General features: G+C 37.0%; 1 protein-coding gene across 1 annotated transcript in view; it reads left to right on the forward strand.

Moving 5' to 3' along the window:
- LOC5568052 (calcitonin gene-related peptide type 1 receptor) overlaps positions 1-21,665 on the forward strand; it is a 191,613-nt gene that overhangs the window by 56,606 nt on the left and 113,342 nt on the right. The window contains exons 3-4 of the mRNA XM_021852253.1: positions 15,424-15,607; positions 16,900-16,990. Coding sequence (XP_021707945.1) covers positions 15,424-15,607; positions 16,900-16,990 — 275 coding nt within the window. The remainder of the gene's footprint in view (positions 1-15,423; positions 15,608-16,899; positions 16,991-21,665) is intronic.

Raw genomic sequence — 21,665 nt, forward strand, 5'->3', positions numbered from 1 at the left:
CGATCGCATGGGAAACATCTCGCCGTCATCGATGGTTCCCAGCTGACCGTAGGGCTAGGTAGGTTACTAGTTTACTAGTTAGGGAAGATCAGGCAGTGTTAGTTTAGAGCTAGGACAGTGAGGTTCTCTAAAAAAGTGTGTTTGACTAGTAATTCAAAATAATTATATGTGAATAAAGGTGATTATGGAAGTTAGTTCCTTTTTTTTTAGAAAGTGATGAACACACTTCCATAAGTATTCACCTCACTGAAAAACCCCAAGTCTTCCGAGCTAAAAGTTACGTCAGTTCTAATTTTCAAACGTGGTTTTCTAAAATCTTAGTTTTTGTTGACATTTTCACTTGAATTTACCTCCGTATCAATTCGAACACTTAGATTTATGCTCTAAATCGTCCATGCGTGATAAAAATTCATCGAAATTTGTTTTTACTCGATAAAAGGCACGGTGTTCATTTTACCACCCCTGTTCATTTTACCACCACTTCCACTTTTCACCCTGCAATGGTGTTCATATTACCCCCATCTTGAGTGGTTCATTTTACCCCAAAAGAATCAACATCTTCAAATCATTTGTTCTACGAAACTTAAACATAATAATACTTTCAATTTCCGTCTTCTTATCATAAATACTTTAAAGATATGATGTGCTACGCAGTCAAATAGATTTTTGATGGTTTTAGTCATGAAAACCTTAAATTCCAGGAGTGAAAATTTACATCACATGAGATAACGAAGAGGGGTACTTTGTTTTTGTTTACTTTTCCAGCTTGTGACAGTTCTAGATCGCGCTAGAGTTGTCGAAATAGGCCTATTCAAATGACGTCTCAAATCAGCTGATCGGGAAGCACTTTGACATTTCTTCTATGAAAATGACAGGCCCGTGTTAGCACCGGTCCTCCACCGATGTATTTATTTATTTTCTTCGTCTTCAGCATTGCTGTACAGACTGTATTGGTCTTAGGGGCCTGTTTTTTAAATCGAGCAGATTCATGTGACTCGTCTGTATTCATTGTCGATCAAAGCAAGCATGCATATTTCAGATGACACCCGTCGACTCCCATAGTAATCCAGTCACATAGAGTGACAACTGTCGAAAAATTCGAGTGACAGAGCTGAGTCGAGCGATTTTTTTCGATCGACAGTGACTCCAGTCGAGTCATTTTGATCGATTCAACTTATAAAATAGACCCCTTAAGGGGACACGGGAGACCGTGTTATTTTCCCTATCTTTTGTCTCACTCTAACAATTATCATCAAAACTTTGCCGAAGCAAATCTCGAGTTTTAGTGAACCGATGAAGCTGAAAATTTAATCGATTGTGCACCACATATATAGAATATAGTGATAAATTTTTCACATCCATGTATGGAGTGGTACTTGAGATCTACTTCTTCAAATGGATAGGATGATTATAATGACGTCCCGTGCGGCCTTAATCTAATGCAATACTCTTATAATAGCTTTAAACTTATTTCTACTCACATCAAAGTCAAAAACATCAACATTTAACAAATTAAAACATCTTTCCATCGGGTGATTTTGTCCAAATACCGTACGATGTCTCGCGGTCCAGAACAACGAACGTGGGCGGGATCTCCGAGCCGGAACGAAAAAGTTCGCTTCTTGCAGAAGATCAGGGCAATCAATCCGATTCGTCAAGACATCGAAAGCAAACATTCTTTGGAGAAATACACGACGTGTTTGCAAAGGATCAAGCTTAATTATTTCACAGCGGTTCTCGTAAGGAGGCCATTTGTTTACATGCACCATGTAAACAAATGCATAGGCGGATCTGTCACATGAAAAGGCCTATAGTTCCTTAGTCAGGCTGGTGCAATGTTTTGCATAGATATATAGCATAATTACCGTAAAACACAAATCTGTTCATTTTACCCCCCCCCCCCCTGTTCATTTTACCCACAGTTCCCCTATTTTAAAAAAGTATTTTTGCAATTCCGTTGTATATAGAAATAAAAAAAAATAATAAGAATAATAATAATAATAAGAAATGGATCAAAATAATGGCCTACCTTTCCTACCAGAAGAAATAGTGCTGAAAAGTGTTACTTTTCAGCACTAATAACGGTATCGAAAAGTACCACTTTTCAGCACTGTTGATATCTGATTGGCTCTATACGTCATTTATCAAATTGTTCTGATTCTCTAAATAACTTAGTCAACTAAGTTCTGGTTCTACATCCGTTTGATGGTCCGAATTAAGTCGAATTTGGATCGTCCAGAAGCTGTGACTGTGATGGATTCTGAGTTTAAGTGGGGTCATCTTATAGGCGTAGTCTGTTAGTTCGCTTTCGAAAAAGCCAGCAGGTTTATGCGGCGGTTCGTGCAGGCAATTCAGCACCGAATAATAATTTCGATGTTGTGGGAAAATTGTATGCAACGTCTTACCTGATCAGTCATTGAAAATGGAATCGGCATTGGAAGTGTGAAAATATGTGACAGTTTTTTCACAGCCTACCTGATTGAAGAAAACTGAGCTGTTGATACGCATGGAGGATCATGAAGATTTTCTTTAAATATGTTTATGCTTTTACTATAATGGCATTTTTCGTAATTGCAAAAAAAAAAAAAAAAATAGTGAAATGCCTTTCCCCATAAAAATAAAACTATTTAAATTCTTTTGTGCTACTGTAAACCTTAGCGTAGCCGGAAGTTTATTCTAAAAAAAGTATTAGGAATCTATCGGAATCATAGGAAGCAAATATTGTACCGTCATAGTACAGACATATTTACTGTAGACAAAAACCTTTCAGCTGTTGAATTCTCAATCAGATTTCCATACAAAAAGCGTTACGGTGGGGGGGAGGGGGTTTGAGGGTGTCGAAAATTTCCAATTTTAGCGTTACGAAATAAATGGATGTCGCCCTAGCTCATCAGGATAACGTGATAAAGAATATTGTTGAAAATTTGTTACTAACGCCACCATGCGGATAAATTCCTAATCACTGCCAAAGAGCCCTTGATCTGCTGAACAACTTTGCCTAAGACACAAAGCTTTTAGATTATCAGGATATTTAAATATAGAAGATTTAAAGAATTTGGCGGATAAACTTTGTTGAAGACATCAACTAGCTCTTCAGGATTTTGATATATAGAAGATTGCAGAAAATTCTCAAGTAACGCGGAAGTTTTATCAGAAGCTCAACACATCACGCAAAAGCTTCGTGCCGCGAGCTGATATGTTCCGGGATTAGGATGGGAGCATCTTGACGGACGGACGCGAGGTGATCGAAATGTGGAAGCAGCACTACGATGAACACCTGAATGGCGCAGGGAACACACCCAGACAACAAAAATTTACGTATTACGAAATCACATGGAGGTTTTGCATGTGTCAAATTTCACTTATAAGATGTCGCGGAAAGGCCTACGTACAAAAGTAGAGGCGATATACTGTAGCGGTCAGGAGTTTTGTATATATTTTGTAAATATATTCCGTTAAAAAATTTGTAAATATTGTCTAAATGCGGATATGAAGTAAGAAGTAAGCATAGTAAATGTACAGTAGAAAAAGTAAATTCAAATGATAAGAAATCCCATAGCGTAGGCAATCGCGAATTGCGAACTCTTTGCTGAATCTCTCCTAGGGCGGGCTTATCGGTTTGTTCGAAAGGTTGGAAAGGGACAGCTGCATAACCATCGTGCCGAGTTATCCTTCGTGACTGTATGGTCACGAATGTGTACGAGGATGTTTTCGGGAAACGACGAATTTCCGGTTTGTCCGAGATTCACTTTCCTTAATCTGAGGAGTCACAGATTCGTTCATATCGTTCGTGACTACCCAGCAAACCAGAAGTGTGCGCGTTTGTAATCTCTTCGTTTTCCGTAGTGAAGTATTCTACTTTTAGTGACGTTAAGTACATGTTAATTAATTAAATATTAATTCGTTCTCCAGTTCGTGAAAAGTGTGCGTAGTTAGGATTTGTGTGCGAATTAGCGTGATAGCCAAATACCAAAGGTGTGCTCGATATGTGCCATGTAGTGTCGTGCTCAGTGTTCGTTTTAGCCATAAGGCTGGTTTATTCGCTGCAAATCCACCTGCACCCAAGCGTGGATGTGTGTGGAAGAGTGTGGTCTTTTCCCCAACGGACGAAATCTTTGCCCAGCAACAGCCAATCAGCTGAAAGTCAGCCGATCCGTCAGCAAATCGACCAAGGGAGGTTCAGGGGACCTCTAGGATTCGCAGGTCGGGTAATCCATCCAACTGCGAAGCTCGACCATTGTCGCCGCCATTGTGAGACCCCGGCTCCGGTGAAGAACGCGTCATTCAACAGTACCGCCATTGGAGATCGGCGCTCGTCTAGACGAGGACACTGACCTGGGTCACAGGTCAACGACAGCGTAAGGCAAGCCAACGAACTCGGTGAGTCAAGCCAACCTTTGTACCTTTTCTTGGAGTGAAGTGGGGCGTCTGGTGAAGGCGCCTCGGAGTGTTTTTTGTCCAGTCTTAAGACTGAAGAGTATGAGCAACTAAAGCCATACTAGTGGAGAAGTGAGGATCGCGATGCGTGCGTGACGAATTGCCGCCGCCAGATCCGATTGTCACCAGGAGTGCAGACTAGCCCGCAGATGCACTGCTTTGGTCGGTGACGTAGAACACGTAGAGCACATGAGCACAGAATAGATAGAGATAGGGAGAGAAATCGCACACATGATAGGGAGATAGAGAGAACGAACACACACAAACGCTAGCTAGCACTAAGGAAATCATGAAAAAGTGTATGGATCAATGCGTGAACTCATGCATATATTTGACGTTTAAACGGTGCCGTGTTATTTACGTGACCATGTCAACGAGTGAATTTGGCACCGCTCAAACTTCAAATTAGTGAACTCGTGCATTGGTCCATTCCAAATAATATATTCTCCATCATTCATGTGGTCTGCAAATCAATAAACCGTTAGAGGTTGTGTAATCGTAATTCCTAGTTTTTGATTAGTTTCCCTGTATGGCCCGTCACTATTCGTGTTAGTTTTCGTTGCCCCTCCTCCTTATGGAGTGTGATCGTTGGGTACTCAGTCCACTTCCTACTTGTTGATGCGTAGCGCGTCAAACGACGAGTCTGCCCGTGATGAGAAAGAGCGAGCGGCAGCATATGTTGGCTCGTATTGAGAATGAGTGATTCTCTTACCGGAGTCTCTGAGTGACTTCTTGATTGTATGGTTGCGTAACGATAATAGGGTAAACCCCGTTCGGTCGTTTGGTTCGTAAGTCAGCTAAAGCGATCTGTAAAATTCCTTTCGAGAAAATTCAATGGACTCGCCCTTAGGAGAGTCTCAACCGGGCAAATCAAAATTGGGCATGTGGTCTCCCTTGTGGAGTGGCGCTTAAGCTACGTGCTTTAAGTCAGATCGCCCGGGCTGGCTACAAATTGGCGAACAATAGCATACAATGCGAATGTATAAATTTTCTACCGAACTAACTTGTGATCTTATCCGACTTAACTTATGATAACAAACGGTGATTTGACAGCTGCTACGGATTGATTCGACTTACTATGTACGAGTGTACGAGACGAAACAAAATGTACAAACAAACTCGGATAAAAAGCATTTTATGCGAGGGAACTCATCAATCTGACGATTTAATCCACCGTGTTTTGCGGGCTTGATGTATTTTGTATGAATAAACGAGCTATTACGTGAACTTTTACGCGACTTCTGGTTGTCTGGGCAGGCACAGAAGGTCAGGACAGCGAAGGCGATATGGCTACGTTAGCACAGCGGACAGTGGAAACCAACCAGCTCCCACGATAGGGGAAGTTAAGGATGTCATTCAACAGCTTAAAAAAACAAAGCCTCTGGCAAGTAAGGTATCGGAGCCGAACTCATCAAGATGGTTGACCGCTTGTCTACATCGGCTGATAGTCAGAATCTGAGAAACGGAGGAATGGAAGCAAGGCGTTATATGATTTCCCGAGATGCTTACAAGATTGATTAAAGCAACGATGGACAGAGTTGAACAACTCGGGCGAACACTCCAGTTCGTTCGAGTCTCTGTGGAGACTACGACAGTGCGGTGGACTTTCATGCCAATATGGCGCTTGAAAGTGTCATGCGGAGAGCATTTAAGACATAGATATTGTTGGGAGATAATTTGAAACGTTGGCAGATTAGTTCGCCTGAAACGCGAAGCAACAATACTTGGGCGCTAATGGTGACCCGACTAGAGGTATATAACAAAAATATAATAAAATTTTATCAGAATATGATATGCATATCTTATTATGATATAATTTTGTTAGACACCTTTTCCGCAAAAAAAATTGAAACAAAAATATATCATATTGTGTTATATTTATTTTCAACATAGGTATTTCTTTTTTTAAATTATCAATATAACCGTCAATTTATATATTTATTTTTGTTTATTTTAAATAATTTTATAATAGAATTAAATACACATTTTAAATACGCAATTTAATAACATTTTTTTTTAATCAAGCGAAAAATATATATTTTATTTGAGAAGAATGAAAGAAAAATCTCTTGGATTTGTAAAACCAGCCAAGCAGTAACAAAATGTTATGATCTTATTTTAATTATTGACTAATTTCAAGTGTCTATTGCACCGAATATGAAGTTTTATTAGAACTTTTATATATGTAATTGAAAAAAAAACTGGTTATAACCGTATATGTTCTGTCTATTGCACGGAATATCATGTTTTGTTAGAATTTTCATATAATGGATCAAAGTGCTCGTTACTCAATGAGTTACCCCGTATATTATACAGTATTATAATTTTGATACTTTGTATCAAAAATTATAACTGGACTTGATATGTTTTTGATAGATTAAAAACACATTTTTAGCGGCCATGAACCGAGTGAATTGGCGAAATATTGTTGACGAGGTTTTATCAAGTTAATTGATGTTAACCAAATAAGTAAAACAAATAATAGCCCTCGATTTGCTTAATAACTTTGCCGAAGACACTAACCTTCTGGCTCAGCAGGGTCTTGAGATATCAATTGAATGGATGATTTGGCCAATTTGGTACCCCAATACAATCCGGAACCACTTGTACCATATTCTCAAGTTTACCGAACAATAAACTAGAAGTTTTTTTGAAAATTCTGCAAATTTCAATAAAATCCATCGAGAAACAAACAAGTTATGCACATTTTAGTGTTTTTTAGCGTGTGAAAGTATGTTGACTTGATTAAGGTTGAGTAAAAGTCAAGTTTTTAAAAAAGCATCAGGTGGTTTTCGTCAATAATCATCTCCAGAAATAATATCAATTAGCACAACGTTTTCTATCGCATATCATGTGTTTCATACGTTCCAGTTGCAGCGCAAAGCATCCAACTAAAGCATCCAACTTGAAATCCATAAACGAACTGCAACCAAATAACCATTTCGCACTGTCAACTCATTTTCCCATTCCGAACACTTACTCAGCGACACGACACGCCAGTAACAATTTAGCTCCATTTCAGATGAAGAGCTGGTTGAATGAGTGGAAAATTGAATTTCCTTTCAAGTTTTGTCACTTTGAACTCGCAACGTTCGGAGAATTTCTAATTTACACGACAAACGAAAACGAGTAGTGGGAGAATGTTTGCTTCCAATCAGCTCAACACCAACTAGTCCCGCTTCATGACAAAAAGATCAACCACTCACTCTCGATAGTCACTCTGTGATCCAACAATTGTGTCTGAAATGGAAAGAAAATAACTTTGCTCTAAGCTGAGCATAAAATCATAACTGTCTCATATGGTTTTAAGAAGCAACATCTAACATCCAAATACCAACTGCCACACTTAAATTGTGTTCAAGTTTGCAAAATTAGTTATTAATGTGATGGTGCTGAATGAATATGGTTTGCAGAAATGTACTAGAAAAATATGGACATTTATGTGAGAACACAAACTTTGAAATTTGAGCGTTATTTTCCCATTGCCTACTTTTCCCAGATGGGACAGTTACGCTTTTATGGGCAGTAAACTAGAGTTAGTACGTGCTTATTTCAGATGTAGACATGGACCCACCAATTCACAATCGAATCAAAACTGCATTCCCACCTAGCCTTCGCTGCACCTTCTGTCGGGTAAAAAGTGTCAAACTCAAACAGAACAATTCCATCGCTCCCGGAGTCCCTGAAGAGCAAGACAACTTATCCGTTTCAACTTGTACCCTGATTAAATCAGCAAACAGTAACTCTTCCTGGCTACGGATGTTTTCTCTGAAGGATCGCTTCGAATCGAGCTAAGGCTCTCAACTTATCTAACTTCATGCAAGGTAAAAAGTTCCTTTCTTCTGGATGGCACATACAGCATCCGTAAATTACGTGAAGAAAAAACTGGATTTTTTCACCTACTCTGACTGAACGATTTCTTACCATTTAACTACGTAATTTAAGACGGTGCCAAAAGGGTACGTCGAGAAAAGCAATTGCACCATGCCAATGTCAGTCTACGGTCATTAGGGTGGCCCATTATGACCAAAGTATAACAATTTTCAGTCACACCCTCCAAATTTGTTCATTTGGAATTCCAGAAGCTTTAGAAATAAAAATTGGGCGAAATTTGTCCTCTCAGGGGGGTTTGGGAGTGGTTCTTTCTAAACGAATGAGAAGTTTATATAGAGAAAATCGACCAAATATATGGTAAAATTGATTCAAAATACATTTTCGACCATAGGTGGCGCTGTAGTCAATGAATGTCTTTTATTATTGATTTGAAAATTCTCCAATCAATAGAGAAGCTCCATTTGTCCCCTTTTAGAGTAGATGGATTCCGGATGGATTTTTTTTCAATGAAAGAGTCAAGATTAGAGCCACTCTAATGAACATGTTCATGAATTGAAAAGGATGTATGTTTGCACACCGAGTTCAATTTGAACTTTCGTCCGACAAACCGATGACCTCTTCCTGGCTTAACACACTCATCCCACATTTGTTGGGTGTGCCGTCAAGCGACCAAAGATAGAAACCGCAATAATACCTTCGAGATGGGTGCAAGAGTGATGTGAGTTAAGGTGCAAGAAAAAATGGCACAAAAGTCAGAACTGAAAATGCAGTTTTCTCCTTTTAAAACAATAAATTGTTAAAAATAAGAACACACAGCCATTTTATTTGGCAAATAGAAGAGCTGTGTGTTTTTATTTTCTTCGATTTGTCTATTTAAAAAGAGAAAACTGCTTTTTCAGTTTTGAATTTTGCACCATTTTTAGTTGGGCCTTAACAACCGCTGAAATTAGTTTTCCATTGCCCAGCAGAGGTAACGTGTTTAATCCGCAGAGATTTTCTTGGATTTTAATTCGTCGCACGATGCAAAGGGGGGGGTATACATTCTTGTCAACTGACGTAGCATGTAAAACTTTCCTCTTGATAACCATTATATTTTTTACAATTTCTTGTTTAGAAGCGTTTTGGTTGCGTATTTTTGTCATTATAAATACGAATGAATGTGTAATATTCCCATAATCAAATCTTGGCTTTTTTGAGTTTATGCCATATTTACCCTCTATTACTTTTGTTGATTCAATGTTTCTCAGGACCGCACCTGCGTTACAATATTTCTCCTCTGCCTCTTCCGACGGGTGCACAATGGTCGGACTCCATATAAAGGAGCGGCCAAAACTACCCAAACACTTTTTTGAGATTTTTATGGTTTTTATCATTTTAAAATATACCTCATGTATTATATTATTATGATTCCTAATTGAAATTTAACTAAAATTTAAATTTCTTTGACTTTTATGACGTCAAACTGACATAAGTCAAAAAATTGAAAAATGTAACAATAAAATAAACTACAAAATGCATATTTAAGGAATGCAATATTTTCTCAAAGTTTCGCACTATCTTAAAGCTTATCAACACTTGTATCGAGCATGAAGATGGAAAAAAATATTTGGTTGAAGCTTTAATACTGTTCAATATTACACTTTAGTAATTTTTATGATTATGAACATGAAAAACCAACTCTTGTCGCGTCATGTCGCCGCCATTTCGAATATTGCACTTTAAAATGTATCCTTAGATCTTACAAAAAACGTTTAAATTTTTCGCAGAAATTTGCTGATTTGCAAGTTGGAGCTTTTTGAATAATTCAATATTTTCATACATTTTGACGATATTTTTCATACAAAGTTGTTATAAAATATATTTAACCACTCTTCATACATATTTCAATCAAACTCGTTAAAATACAATTAAATTTGTGCTCTCAGTCAAATTTTATTGCATTTCAAATAAAAAAAAACTTAAAAAAATAATTACGTAATATGTGAATAACCCCTTCTGAAACAATAAAAAAGTCAAATAACATATTCAGATTACATATTTCATCGATTAAGGCGATAAAACGAGTTTTGGCCAAACTTCGTTATTTTTCGACCATTGTGGGGTGTTAAAATTGTTGGCATCGTCGACGATATCACCTTAGTGGTCTTATGGCGAATCGATGGAGTAGGGTTTTGTTCTTCTTCGTCGTATGCACTACTATTCGTCGTATCAAACTTTAAATGTTCCACTACGGCGGATATTCAAACTTACCTGCAACATAGATTCATTATCCAAGTGTAATTTTGTGAAAGCTGTTATGGTTTGTACACTTGTACACCAAAAATGCAATAAAACTACTGTATTTCGGTTCAATTATCCACTTTGCACTTTTTCACCGAAATCGCATGGACGAACACGATTTGAGAGAAATGCTTAGCGATCGACTGATGCCCACCACTTTCCAACACAAGTTTCTTCCCGACCCCGTGGGTAACTTACTTCGCCGGGCACTTCGCCGTAAAACTTCAATAAATCACCAAATTTTACGAAATTTCCTCAACCGCCGCGTATAATTGAGAATGTAAACAAAGTTCAATCCGTCATACTGAGAAAAAAAAAGCTTGTGCGCATCAATGTGTGCGCGACGCTCGACGTAAAAATACGGTTCCTTTGATTGTGTTGTTTTCGCTGTACTGTGAACAAATGCCATAATTGTACGATCAAAAGGAATTGTGTTCATATGTTTTGGCTGAATTTTGATGAGGAACAATTAATTTTAAAGCAAATTAGTACATTCCATCGTGCTGAACGAATGGAGGGAGATGCCCGTAGATCTATATATTCTAGTAAAACATTTTATTATAGCGTTGATATGTTGTGTTTTAACCACTCAATACACACAGTGAGCCGTAAGTTGTGAGACGGATCTGGAAACTGATTGCGACGGAGTTGAAAACGATACGACGGATTGAGAATACGGTAAGATGCATTTTCTTTGCATTATTTCTAAAAAGAGATCAAGATTTATTAAAATGTTATTGTACAATGCTAAAGCCGTTTTGAGAAAGAATTGTTTGGCATCGGTTTGTATCAGCATCATTCTCTGCAATACTGGGAAAATTGCAGTTCACACCGATCAATGCTTAATGCGATGGATACTAGCACATCACCCTAAGTAGAGTTGAGGCGTTGAGGAATGGATGAAGTCTAGGAAACTAGAACTGGCCCGTCACAAGACTGAGTTTTTTTTTTCATTTATAGTAGGGCACAAAAAAACTTAGAAAGTCTGGCCTGTTGTGTGTTGGCACGGTGTGGGACTCACGTTAGGCGTGTTTAACCACTTAAAAATTTTCCCTACTGCTTCTGTGCCTCGATCCCCCCGGAACTACATCAGGCAACTTCATCGGGGGAGGGCTGTTCTCATGCACTTCGTCAATCTCAGCCTCTAGCTGTTCTGCTAGCTCGCTGTTGGAGGTTAAGGACATATCCCCATGAGAACCAAAATGGCCTCTAATATGGCACCTTACTTCCCCCTTCGCTTTCCGCTCCCTCCTCCCACACTTCTCACAGTGTTTTGGAGAGCGATCACAAAAAATGATTATTTGAAGTTACTAACCTTATTGTAGAGCGGTGGTTTCTTAACTGAAAGCATTCCATAATATGTTTTTCACAAATCACCAGTTTTTGAATGCAAATACGTAGTTATTGGTGTGATTTGTGTTGTAAAATACCACGCACTTCCGAATCACTTCTTCTTCACGCACTGAGATATTGTTTGCTGGCTTTTCGGTGCCCGTTCTAAAACTCACTTTTAATCGTATTTCTACTCTCCGTAGCACTTCAAAAATCTAATGCGATACTTGAAACACTTTGATTATTCACGCACGATGCTCCTGGGAGCAATAAATCACTTATATTAGTCAATTTGTGCTCGAAAACAACACCGGAACGCGAATTCACTGAGCCAACATTGTTTATGATTCGGATGCGCCGCTCTCACTGATTGGAAGTGATGCCAATTTTTATGTTTGCGATTAGAATGGTTTCGATATTCTTACATTTGCTACAACAACGTATTTTACAATTTCATAATACTCAAAAGGTGTACAATGTCACATGTGTTGCAAAACATTTTTATGCGTGAGAAAAACAATGTACGACACAATTTAACAGCAAAAATTTATATAAGATATTGTACAGTACAATTGATTGTAGAATTCAAATGCATATTGATGGCAACTTTCTCCGTCCGTGAAAAGCGGGAGAAGAGAGGAGAAAACTGCCAAAAATAGTAAACAACACACGCATGGTGTGAAAAATGCTTATAATTTTGGTCAAAAAACATGTTTTCACTACCAAATGAAATAAATTGTGATTTTGAGTTTTTATGAAATTGTTGATGAATTCATAACGACAATAATACCTTTGTATGAAACGTGTGCAAGTAACACAACCTACATAATTTTATTGGTGGATGTATACATGGAACATGATGATTTATTTTTGGCCGACGCACATAATATTGTGCTCCGCCTTGTTGGGTGGCTCGAGAGGGTGCTTTAGCGGGTGGCTCGAGTGGGTGGGAACATTATGTTTACGTGCTCAATGAACCTTCACCTTAATGTCGTCAAATACGCTGCTCACTACGACATTTCTACGGTGTCTCTGCGAAGGTGTCTCTGGTAGAACAACATTAATATAAAAAAAATCAGCAACGCTCCAAAATCTACCACAGTTACAGTTAACACGGTTTACAAATGCTCACTATTGTACATTACTACAGCTCGAAAAAGCTGTTGATCTTATGCTTCGGAGTTCTCCGAAACCTTAACACAATTTCAAGCAACTTGAAAATCGAAATGCTCGGTTTCACTGGCTTGTTTCCCGTATTTGCTCAAACCACTTCTTATGATTTTATTAAACTCCGGGATTTGATAGAGCAAGATATGGTACTTCGAGCTATTGGGTCAGCCTGCATCAATCCACGTTTTCGAAAAGTTCTCAACCTTTTATGCAAAATCATCAGCCAGACTCTTTTGAAAGCAACTTTTATGTACCTGATCAAATTGATCAAGCGCCTGAAATGCTGTTCAAACACTTTTGCTGATAACAGTTGCAGACACTACTTCTTCAAACACAGTACGCAAACCTTCGGACGATTATCTTCGTGGCTTTTCGGTTTCATGTTTCAGGTCTCCTGACAGAGTGTAGTGTAAATATAAATATGTGCAAAGTTGTGATATATTTATTTCAATTATTAACAGACAGGCCTCTAATCAGCAAACCAAAATGTTGACACAAGCAATAACAGTATAAACTTATCACGCGACACAAGCACCAAGTCTTCGCTATACCACCTTAGAACGCGACGATTCAAGCAACACTGCCAAAACAAACACTAGTTTGTATCATGGAAATATTTGTCATGGCCTTCTACGATTCGATTCAGTTCAGTGGCACAAGCGATTCGTAGTATTATACTAGTGGTAGTAGTATACTATCACATATGGTACAAACCTCTTCTTATTAAAATTAAAAATGTTCTGGACCCCCCGATAGAACATTTCCAAACCAGTCGCAAATGAATGGGGAAAGCTTTAGCTTTCATTTGGTGTGTTATAGCGATACTGATTTTTTTTATATTAATGTTTTCTACCAGAGACACCGTGGGCTTAGACACTCTCAGAACACACAGAGATGTTGCCAAGGCCCTTCTGGTTGCTGACGTTTTGCAGGGCCGAGTCGATTGCTCGGAAATCCTACAGCAGGTTAATTTATACGTACGACCAAGAGCTTTGCGTATCACCTCAATGCCTCGGCCGCAAACCCAACGCACCAATTACGGAGTTAACTGTACCATAACCGGTCTACAAAGAACGTTCAACAGAGTAGATGCAGAATTCGATTGTAACGTGTCACGTGACGTGCTTCGTGGTAGATTTTTTAATGTTTTCAGATAGTTTTTAAGTGTTGTGACTTTTAAATATGTTTTGTTTGTAGTCTGTGTATTATAATCAATTATTAATAACCATCATTGGGGCTCAATAGCCTGTTGATGGAGAAGAAATAAATAAATGATGTAAATGATGTAAATGTTGTAACATCTTACGTTCGTTACCCTGCTACCCTACTCCACGACCCATGCATTGAAGTCACCTCCAATCAGCACTGGTTTTCGACCAACTAGCTCGTCGGTAAACTCCTCCAACATCCGACTAAATTCTTCGAGCGTCCATCCTTGTAGGCTTCGTGGCCGTGCGGTTAGCGGCGTCAGTCGTTTAAGCGTATTGCGCCACGAAGCGTGGGTTCGATTCCCACTCCAGTCGGTGAAAACTTTTCGTCAAAAATTCATCACTGGGCTACTGGGTGTTTCGTGTTGTCCGTTGCCTAATGTTAGTGATCGTGCAGCCTGTACCGCCTTTGGCTGAAGACGGTGTGAATTGTCTTTTACGAAAAAAAATCTTCGATCGGATTCGAACCCATGACTCTCAGCTTGGAATAGCTGCGCATTTACTGACATGGCTATCTGAGCCCCAGCACAAAAGTACTTAAAATCTCATACATTTCAGTTTCTGCACTTTTTTTTGGAAACTTTTTGATTTTTCAGTGCTTATTATTTCGGTTGCCATCTTTTTAAAATTTTGACTTGTTCTGTACTGTTTAGAGTGTATGCTCCACAGTTGAAATATGTATGTTAATTTCTATAAAAATCTACTTTTTGGTATTTTCATATTTTTTTGCTCCGATATTACTAAACCCAAAACAGGAATGACGATATAGTATTGTTTAGTTGTTGGATATTTTATCGTCTAGCATTAAAATGAGTAATACTTAATTATAAATAAATTTTACTTTGTATCAAACTTGCGCTTGTATGAAATTCGTCGAATTGAAATAAATTGCGATTTCCTATTTAATATGCAACTCTTCTATTGAAAAATACTGCTCGTGCGACATGTACAGGCACATACCTGTCGACAACATTATTTTAATGTACCAGATACCGCAACGATATGGCAATCCCACAAGGTCAACCCGCTATACCCAATCAACAGAACAATTTTACAGCCTACCAAAACACCAAAAACTGGAAAAACATCTCCCAGTGTGTCATGTTCCCGATGAAAATCTCATTTGCATTTTTCGCTCTGCTTATGTTATCTATTTTCACAGCAGTAACAGTGTTGAGAAGCATCAGCGCCAGCAACGCACGACACGACCAACAGACGCAACTTTTCTGCCCCCGCCGTTTCGATGGGTGGACCTGTTGGGAGTCTCAACCGGCCGGGACAATCGCCCAAAATTTCTGCCCTAATTTTGTGCTCGGTTTCGATGCGAGCCGATTGGCCTATCGAATGTAAGTATCTATGTGACGTACCGTAAAACGGGGTAACTTTGATAGTTTTTTTTTTTGAAGATAATCTTAATACTTCTGCTAAAAAACTTGTTTTAAATATTTTTATTTTATACTACAGTTAAACCTCCATGAGTCGATGTTCCATTACTCGATATCGACTCATGGAACCATACTAAAAATCAAATTTCATGGTTACTATGATGATCCCCTCAAACAACTTTCCATAGCATTGCTGTTCCATAACTCGATATTTCCATGAGTCGATGGTCCCTTCAATATCGACTCATGGAGGGTTGACTGTAGCTGTCTTCCTATCTATATTTTATGATGATAATATGAAAGATGAGAGATTCCACGGAAGCATGCAAGTCGATTCTGATCGACCATTTCAAAAATATCTGAAACTTTGCACAGTTTTTCAGTTCCATCTAAATCGTCATTTTTCGATATCAAATCTTCAAGTTGAGTCACGACTAACTTTTCAAAAGGGTGTATGTGAAAATGGTTCAAAAATATTCAAAAAGCTGCACAGCAAAAACGGTTCGTTCGATTGTTAGACAACTAAAGAAACAAAGTTAGACAACTAAATAAAGATTCCAAAAAAATACACACAGTAAAAAAATTTTTTTTTTTTGCATTAAAAATTATCATTTTTGTCACAAAAAAAATATCTCAAAACCCTATCGGAATACCAACGTAATTTTTTGAGGGAAAACGGTTCATTATATTAGCTATCTACCATAAAAATTTGGTGATGGTAAGCCAATAAACATAAAAGTTATGACATTTCAAATATTTAACACAGTAATTTATTTTTTCATATCTGAGTGATTCCAAGCAACAGCACCAAAATTTGGTAAATTTTTTAATTCATTTTTTTCTATTGAGCTGAAACTTTGCACAGTTTTCCAGTTCCATCTAAATCGTCATTTTCCGATATCAAATCTTCAAGTTGAGTCACGACTAACTTTTCAAAAGGTTTTGTTTTTTTTCTTGTAACCCAATTTAATTCCAACAAAAATAGCTCTAGCATGACATGTTATACTTTTTACTTTTGATTTCGTTTATCTTCACTGATTAGTTGAAACTATGCTATTTCGTTTAGTACCTATGTTGCGGGCGTTTTACTATCGAAGTTACCCGCATTATCAAAGCTACCCTGTTTTACTATATTCATTTAATTTACATTTTAACGAGACTGTTGCTGCTGCTGTATGATGATGAAATTATTCGACCACATTACGAGTTTAAAATGTAGCTGACATACGATTCGATGCTTTTCCTACCCTCAGCTGCCACGCCAACGGATCGTGGTTTACTCATCCGGAATCCGGCAGGGAATGGTCCAACTACACCAATTGCATAGATGTGGATGATATGAAGGTTAGTAGGAAGCATCATTTTCCGGATCTAGAAACGGTTGTTGATTATAGCTATGGCTGTGATGGAATGTCCCCGATCGATGAAGCAGAATGAGAGGAGGCATGGGTGGGAAATTATTAGCATTTTCTGGTGCCCTACTATGGCTTCATTTCAAGAGATGTCTTTAATTGTCTGGAAGCTGTCTCTTAAATAGCTTTGTACATTGAAATGTGTCTATTTTACACAAGGAGTAGAGGTATCACTAAGACAGCACTGCGGATTTTTTTTGTCTCAATGGCCAAAATACCACTATTTACCTAATTTAGGGTGCTGTATTTATTGATTCGAACTAAAATTATCATAGCATTGACTTTGAGATATTGGTTGCGGAAAATAATTTTAAAATTATGTTAGTCAACTTGCATGCAAGTTTATCAGCTTGTATGACGACTAATTTGCTTAATTTATCACATAATTCGAGCTTAACATGTTAAAGAATACTTATCCATATAGTTCATTGAAGAGTTAGGATATTGTTGTTTCTTTTCTTATATGAAAAGAAAGATTTTGTATGGAGATTGCAAGGATGATAAAAAAATAGATTTAATTGAACTTAAATCATACAATTTAAACGAAACTGTTACCTACATAAAACTTTACGTCATATTCTGCACGATTGATGAATTGGATCACTAAACAGTATAATAAATCATAGTTTAAATTTCATGTGAACAATAATAAAACCAGAAACTTATACAACTTTGGCGGCCTGTAGTACATAATTGTGATGTGCTGGACCATTCCTGAGAGCAACATCCGATGCGGCAGCCCTAAATTTACTAGTGATGCAGAATTTGGTACTTGAGACATGCAAAAATGTTATTTTTTGAGTTATACTTTTAGAATTTGTTCTGAAATTTTCCCAGGCATTCCTTCTTGGATAGGGCTGTGCACTACGAGGATTTATCGGTATTGCCGATATCATATGCATATTTTCACAGCAAAACTAATACTTGCGCTATTTGGTCCCATTAAACCTTTTTTATAGAAGCATTATCATTTTTCAATACACGCACTAACTTTAAAAATAAAATATTTGGCAACAGTAGTACAACATAAATTAATTTTAATTTCGAAGTGATGCTATTTTTATTTTGCACTCATTTTAAATTAAACTGTGCTGAAATTTGAATGGAGCTCCCAAATAAATCCAGTATGTGTGAAACTAATGTACCCTCATATTAAAATAGACATTAACATGATATGCCAAATATTTGTAACGTAGCAGTGGAAAAACAAGGTGGTACTATTATTATTTTAGTTCGTGAACATTATAATGTGAGTGTGAGGTTTACCATTTTACCGTCTTTTTTTTTATGGCGATTTGGTTAAAATGTTTCGCTGAAATATGTCATCAAATTGCAAGGAAATGGCAGTCAATTGCAATTCAATTTTAACGTATTCCAATCTATGTTATACCTTGGGAGTAGTGATGATTCTCTAGTTCGAGACCAGTAGAACTAGCTCAGATAAATTGATCTGTAAAATTATTCATTTGAATACGATTTATTCTTGGTGTTCGGAATTTGAATCAAAGTGTTCGGAATTTGAGACAGAATGAACACAGTGTTCGGCATTTGAATCAAAATGTTGTTACATACTTTTACTTAAAAACAATACTAAACAAGTTCAAATTAACAATTTTATTGGCACACCCGACAACTAACAGTTAGACTTTGCGAAGAAATACACATTTTTACAAATATCTGCTAATTTATTCCCAGTCAGATGCATTTGAAGTCACTGTTGGCCTTAAGTGTTCGGAATATGAGTCAAAACGGTATTTGTGTTTTAATTTATAGTAGTTTACGCAACAAGTTGCAGAATTAAGATTTTTACAGCACGAGTTGTACAGTTAACCAACAAGGCTTGCCGAGTTGGATAATTACGACATGTGCTGTAAAAATCGAGATCTGCAACGAGTTGTGTATACCGTGGTGAATCAAAATCCGGACGGTACCAATATCCGGACACTCTTGTAATATTAATCAATAACGAGCTTAATTGAATGTTAATATGTTAGTTTCAATTCTTGGCATCTTCTATTAACATCAATTAATAATCTAGTTACCATTGCCAAATAATAAATAACAACAAAAACGAAAATGTTGCTTCAGTTGAATGCTCTCTCTTCGCGGTACAAGTGATTTTTGTGATTGAGTCAACGAATGCACCCACAACATTTAGCAAACTAGAATGCATTCAAATGAATATATTCGTGTAGTGTTTCCTAAAATATGTTTACAAAGTAATAGTTGAAGAGTTTAGTGATACCACATTTCACAAAATTGGAATAAACGTATATTAAAAACAGTGTAAACGAGCTGACCAGCATTGGAATCAAGTGAATTGGAATCCGGACATTGTTTTTGTATCCTGTAGTTTGATAGTGTAGGAACATAATTACCAATTGATATTAAAAAGGAATCTTTTGGCATGTTTTAAACCTCTAAAATGAATAAAAAGAACAATGCAGTGTATCGTTTCAGGCAGAAAAATTGAACATATCAGTGATTGTTGTAGTTCGAATAACAGGCATTTCAGATCAGGCAATCGAACCACAAACTTCTCTTACATTTATATGTTAAAATGTTAATATGGCATTCGCATTGCATAAGTTCTTGAAAATGTTTTAAACTCGGTTGGTTTCAAAACCTTAACATGGTTCAATATAATAATTCCACGTTAAAATAGAGCTGTCTGGATTTTTAATCAAAAGTGTCCGGATTAATAAACAAGACTTGCGTAGGTGTACGGATTTAAGGACAAGACAAGCTTCTGTATTTTAACGATTTTCATGACATAATAATATTTTGTATCGTAAAATTCATTGATTTGTTTGTCACATATAAATATTTCATAAAATTCAGAAAGATATTTATTGAAAATGGGACTTAAACATTTGTGACAACTTAAGTGTCCGGGTATTGATGCACCACGGTAACATTTTTTGCAATTTAATAAATGGTTTAGAGCAGCGGTAGCATTTCGTGCTCCGCGGAGCACTTGGTGCTCCGCGAAGCCTTGACAGGTGCTCCGTGACGGTTTTGAAAATGTTTACCAATGCCTTAAAATATCTTAAATTTGCTTTAGAATGCGCTAAAAATTATACCAAATAAAGCCATATCTAGAAATCTGAAAGAAGATAACAAATTTTTAGAGGTGGTTTTAATCCATCTTCATCTTATTATGTTTTGACGTTATGGTGGATCACAAAACACCGTTTTTGCGAGTCTTATACGCGGTTGGGTGACAAAACGTCGAAAGGACAAAACATCGAAGGGACAAAACGTCGGAAGACAAAATATCGAATGTCAAAATGTCGAATGTCAAAATGTCGAATGCCAAAATATCGAATGCCAAAATGTCGAATGCCAAAACGTCGAAAAGGAAAAAAACGAATACAGGTCGGACTCGATTATCCGGAGACTCGATTATCCGGAGACTCGATTATCCGGGATTCGATTATCCGGAATTTGTTTTTTGATGTACTTGTTTTTCAATTTTTATGCATAAATCTGAGATAATTTGGTATTGCAATATACAATACGAATAGTTTTGCAGTTTTGAACGTATTTGCAGTTATTAACGTATTTGAAAAAGTGGTTTTATGTGTATGCTGATCGAAAATTTTATTTTCTTGTAAAGACCTCTACTGTTCCTAGAAATAATTTCTGGCTACGCCACCGCATCATACAGATAAAACAACGAAAAGAGGTAATATTTAAGTTCTTTTTTCGAAGATTTTCGTTTTTTCTTAGTGGTTCGATTATCCGGAGGATTCGATTATCCGGAGCGAAAAAAAAATCCATACTCCGGATAATCGAGTCCGACCTGTATTCGAAAAAAAATCGACAAATTCGATTAAAAAGGAACGATAAGAAGAAAATCGATAAAAATGAAACGTGAAATCTAAATAATGTTATGAACAAAAATGTCAGTGAAAATTATTATTTTTCCGATGTTATAATATACCGTCAGTTGTATTTAGCTGGTATTGGAAAGGATAGTAAAACAAAAACAAATTGAAAAAAGCCAAAACTTGTCGGAAATGTTAAATTGTGCACGTTCTAAACAATTATTTGAATCACTCATCAAAGTGCTAATTTAAGTCAAACTTTGAAAACACTCGTATAGCTTTTGTTCGAGTTTGACGTTCACGCAGTACCGCCACCTAGTCACTGCACTATGGTCGGGCCCCATATAAAGGAGCGGCCAAAACTACCAAAACACTTTTTTGAGATTTTTATGGTTTTTATCATTTTAAAATATACCTCATGTACTATATTATTATGATTCTTAATTGAAATTGAACTAAAATTTAAATTTCTTTGATTTTTATGACGTTAAACTGACTGAAGTCAAAACAATTGAAAAATGTAACAATAAAATAAAGTACAAAATTCGTATTCAAGGAATGCAATATTTTCTCAAGGTTACGCACTACTTTTATCGAGCATGAAGATGGAAAAAAAATATATGGTTGAAGCTTTGATACTGTTCAATGTTACACTTTAGTAATTTTGATGATTTTGAATATGAAAAACAACTCTTGTCGCGTCATGTCGCCGCAATTTTGAATATGGCACTTTAATATGCATCCTTAGATCTTACAAAAAACGTTTAATTTTTTTTT

The sequence above is a fragment of the Aedes aegypti genome, chromosome 3 (assembly GCF_002204515.2).
Source record: "Aedes aegypti strain LVP_AGWG chromosome 3, AaegL5.0 Primary Assembly, whole genome shotgun sequence".
Classification (NCBI taxonomy): Eukaryota; Metazoa; Arthropoda; class Insecta; order Diptera; family Culicidae; genus Aedes; species Aedes aegypti.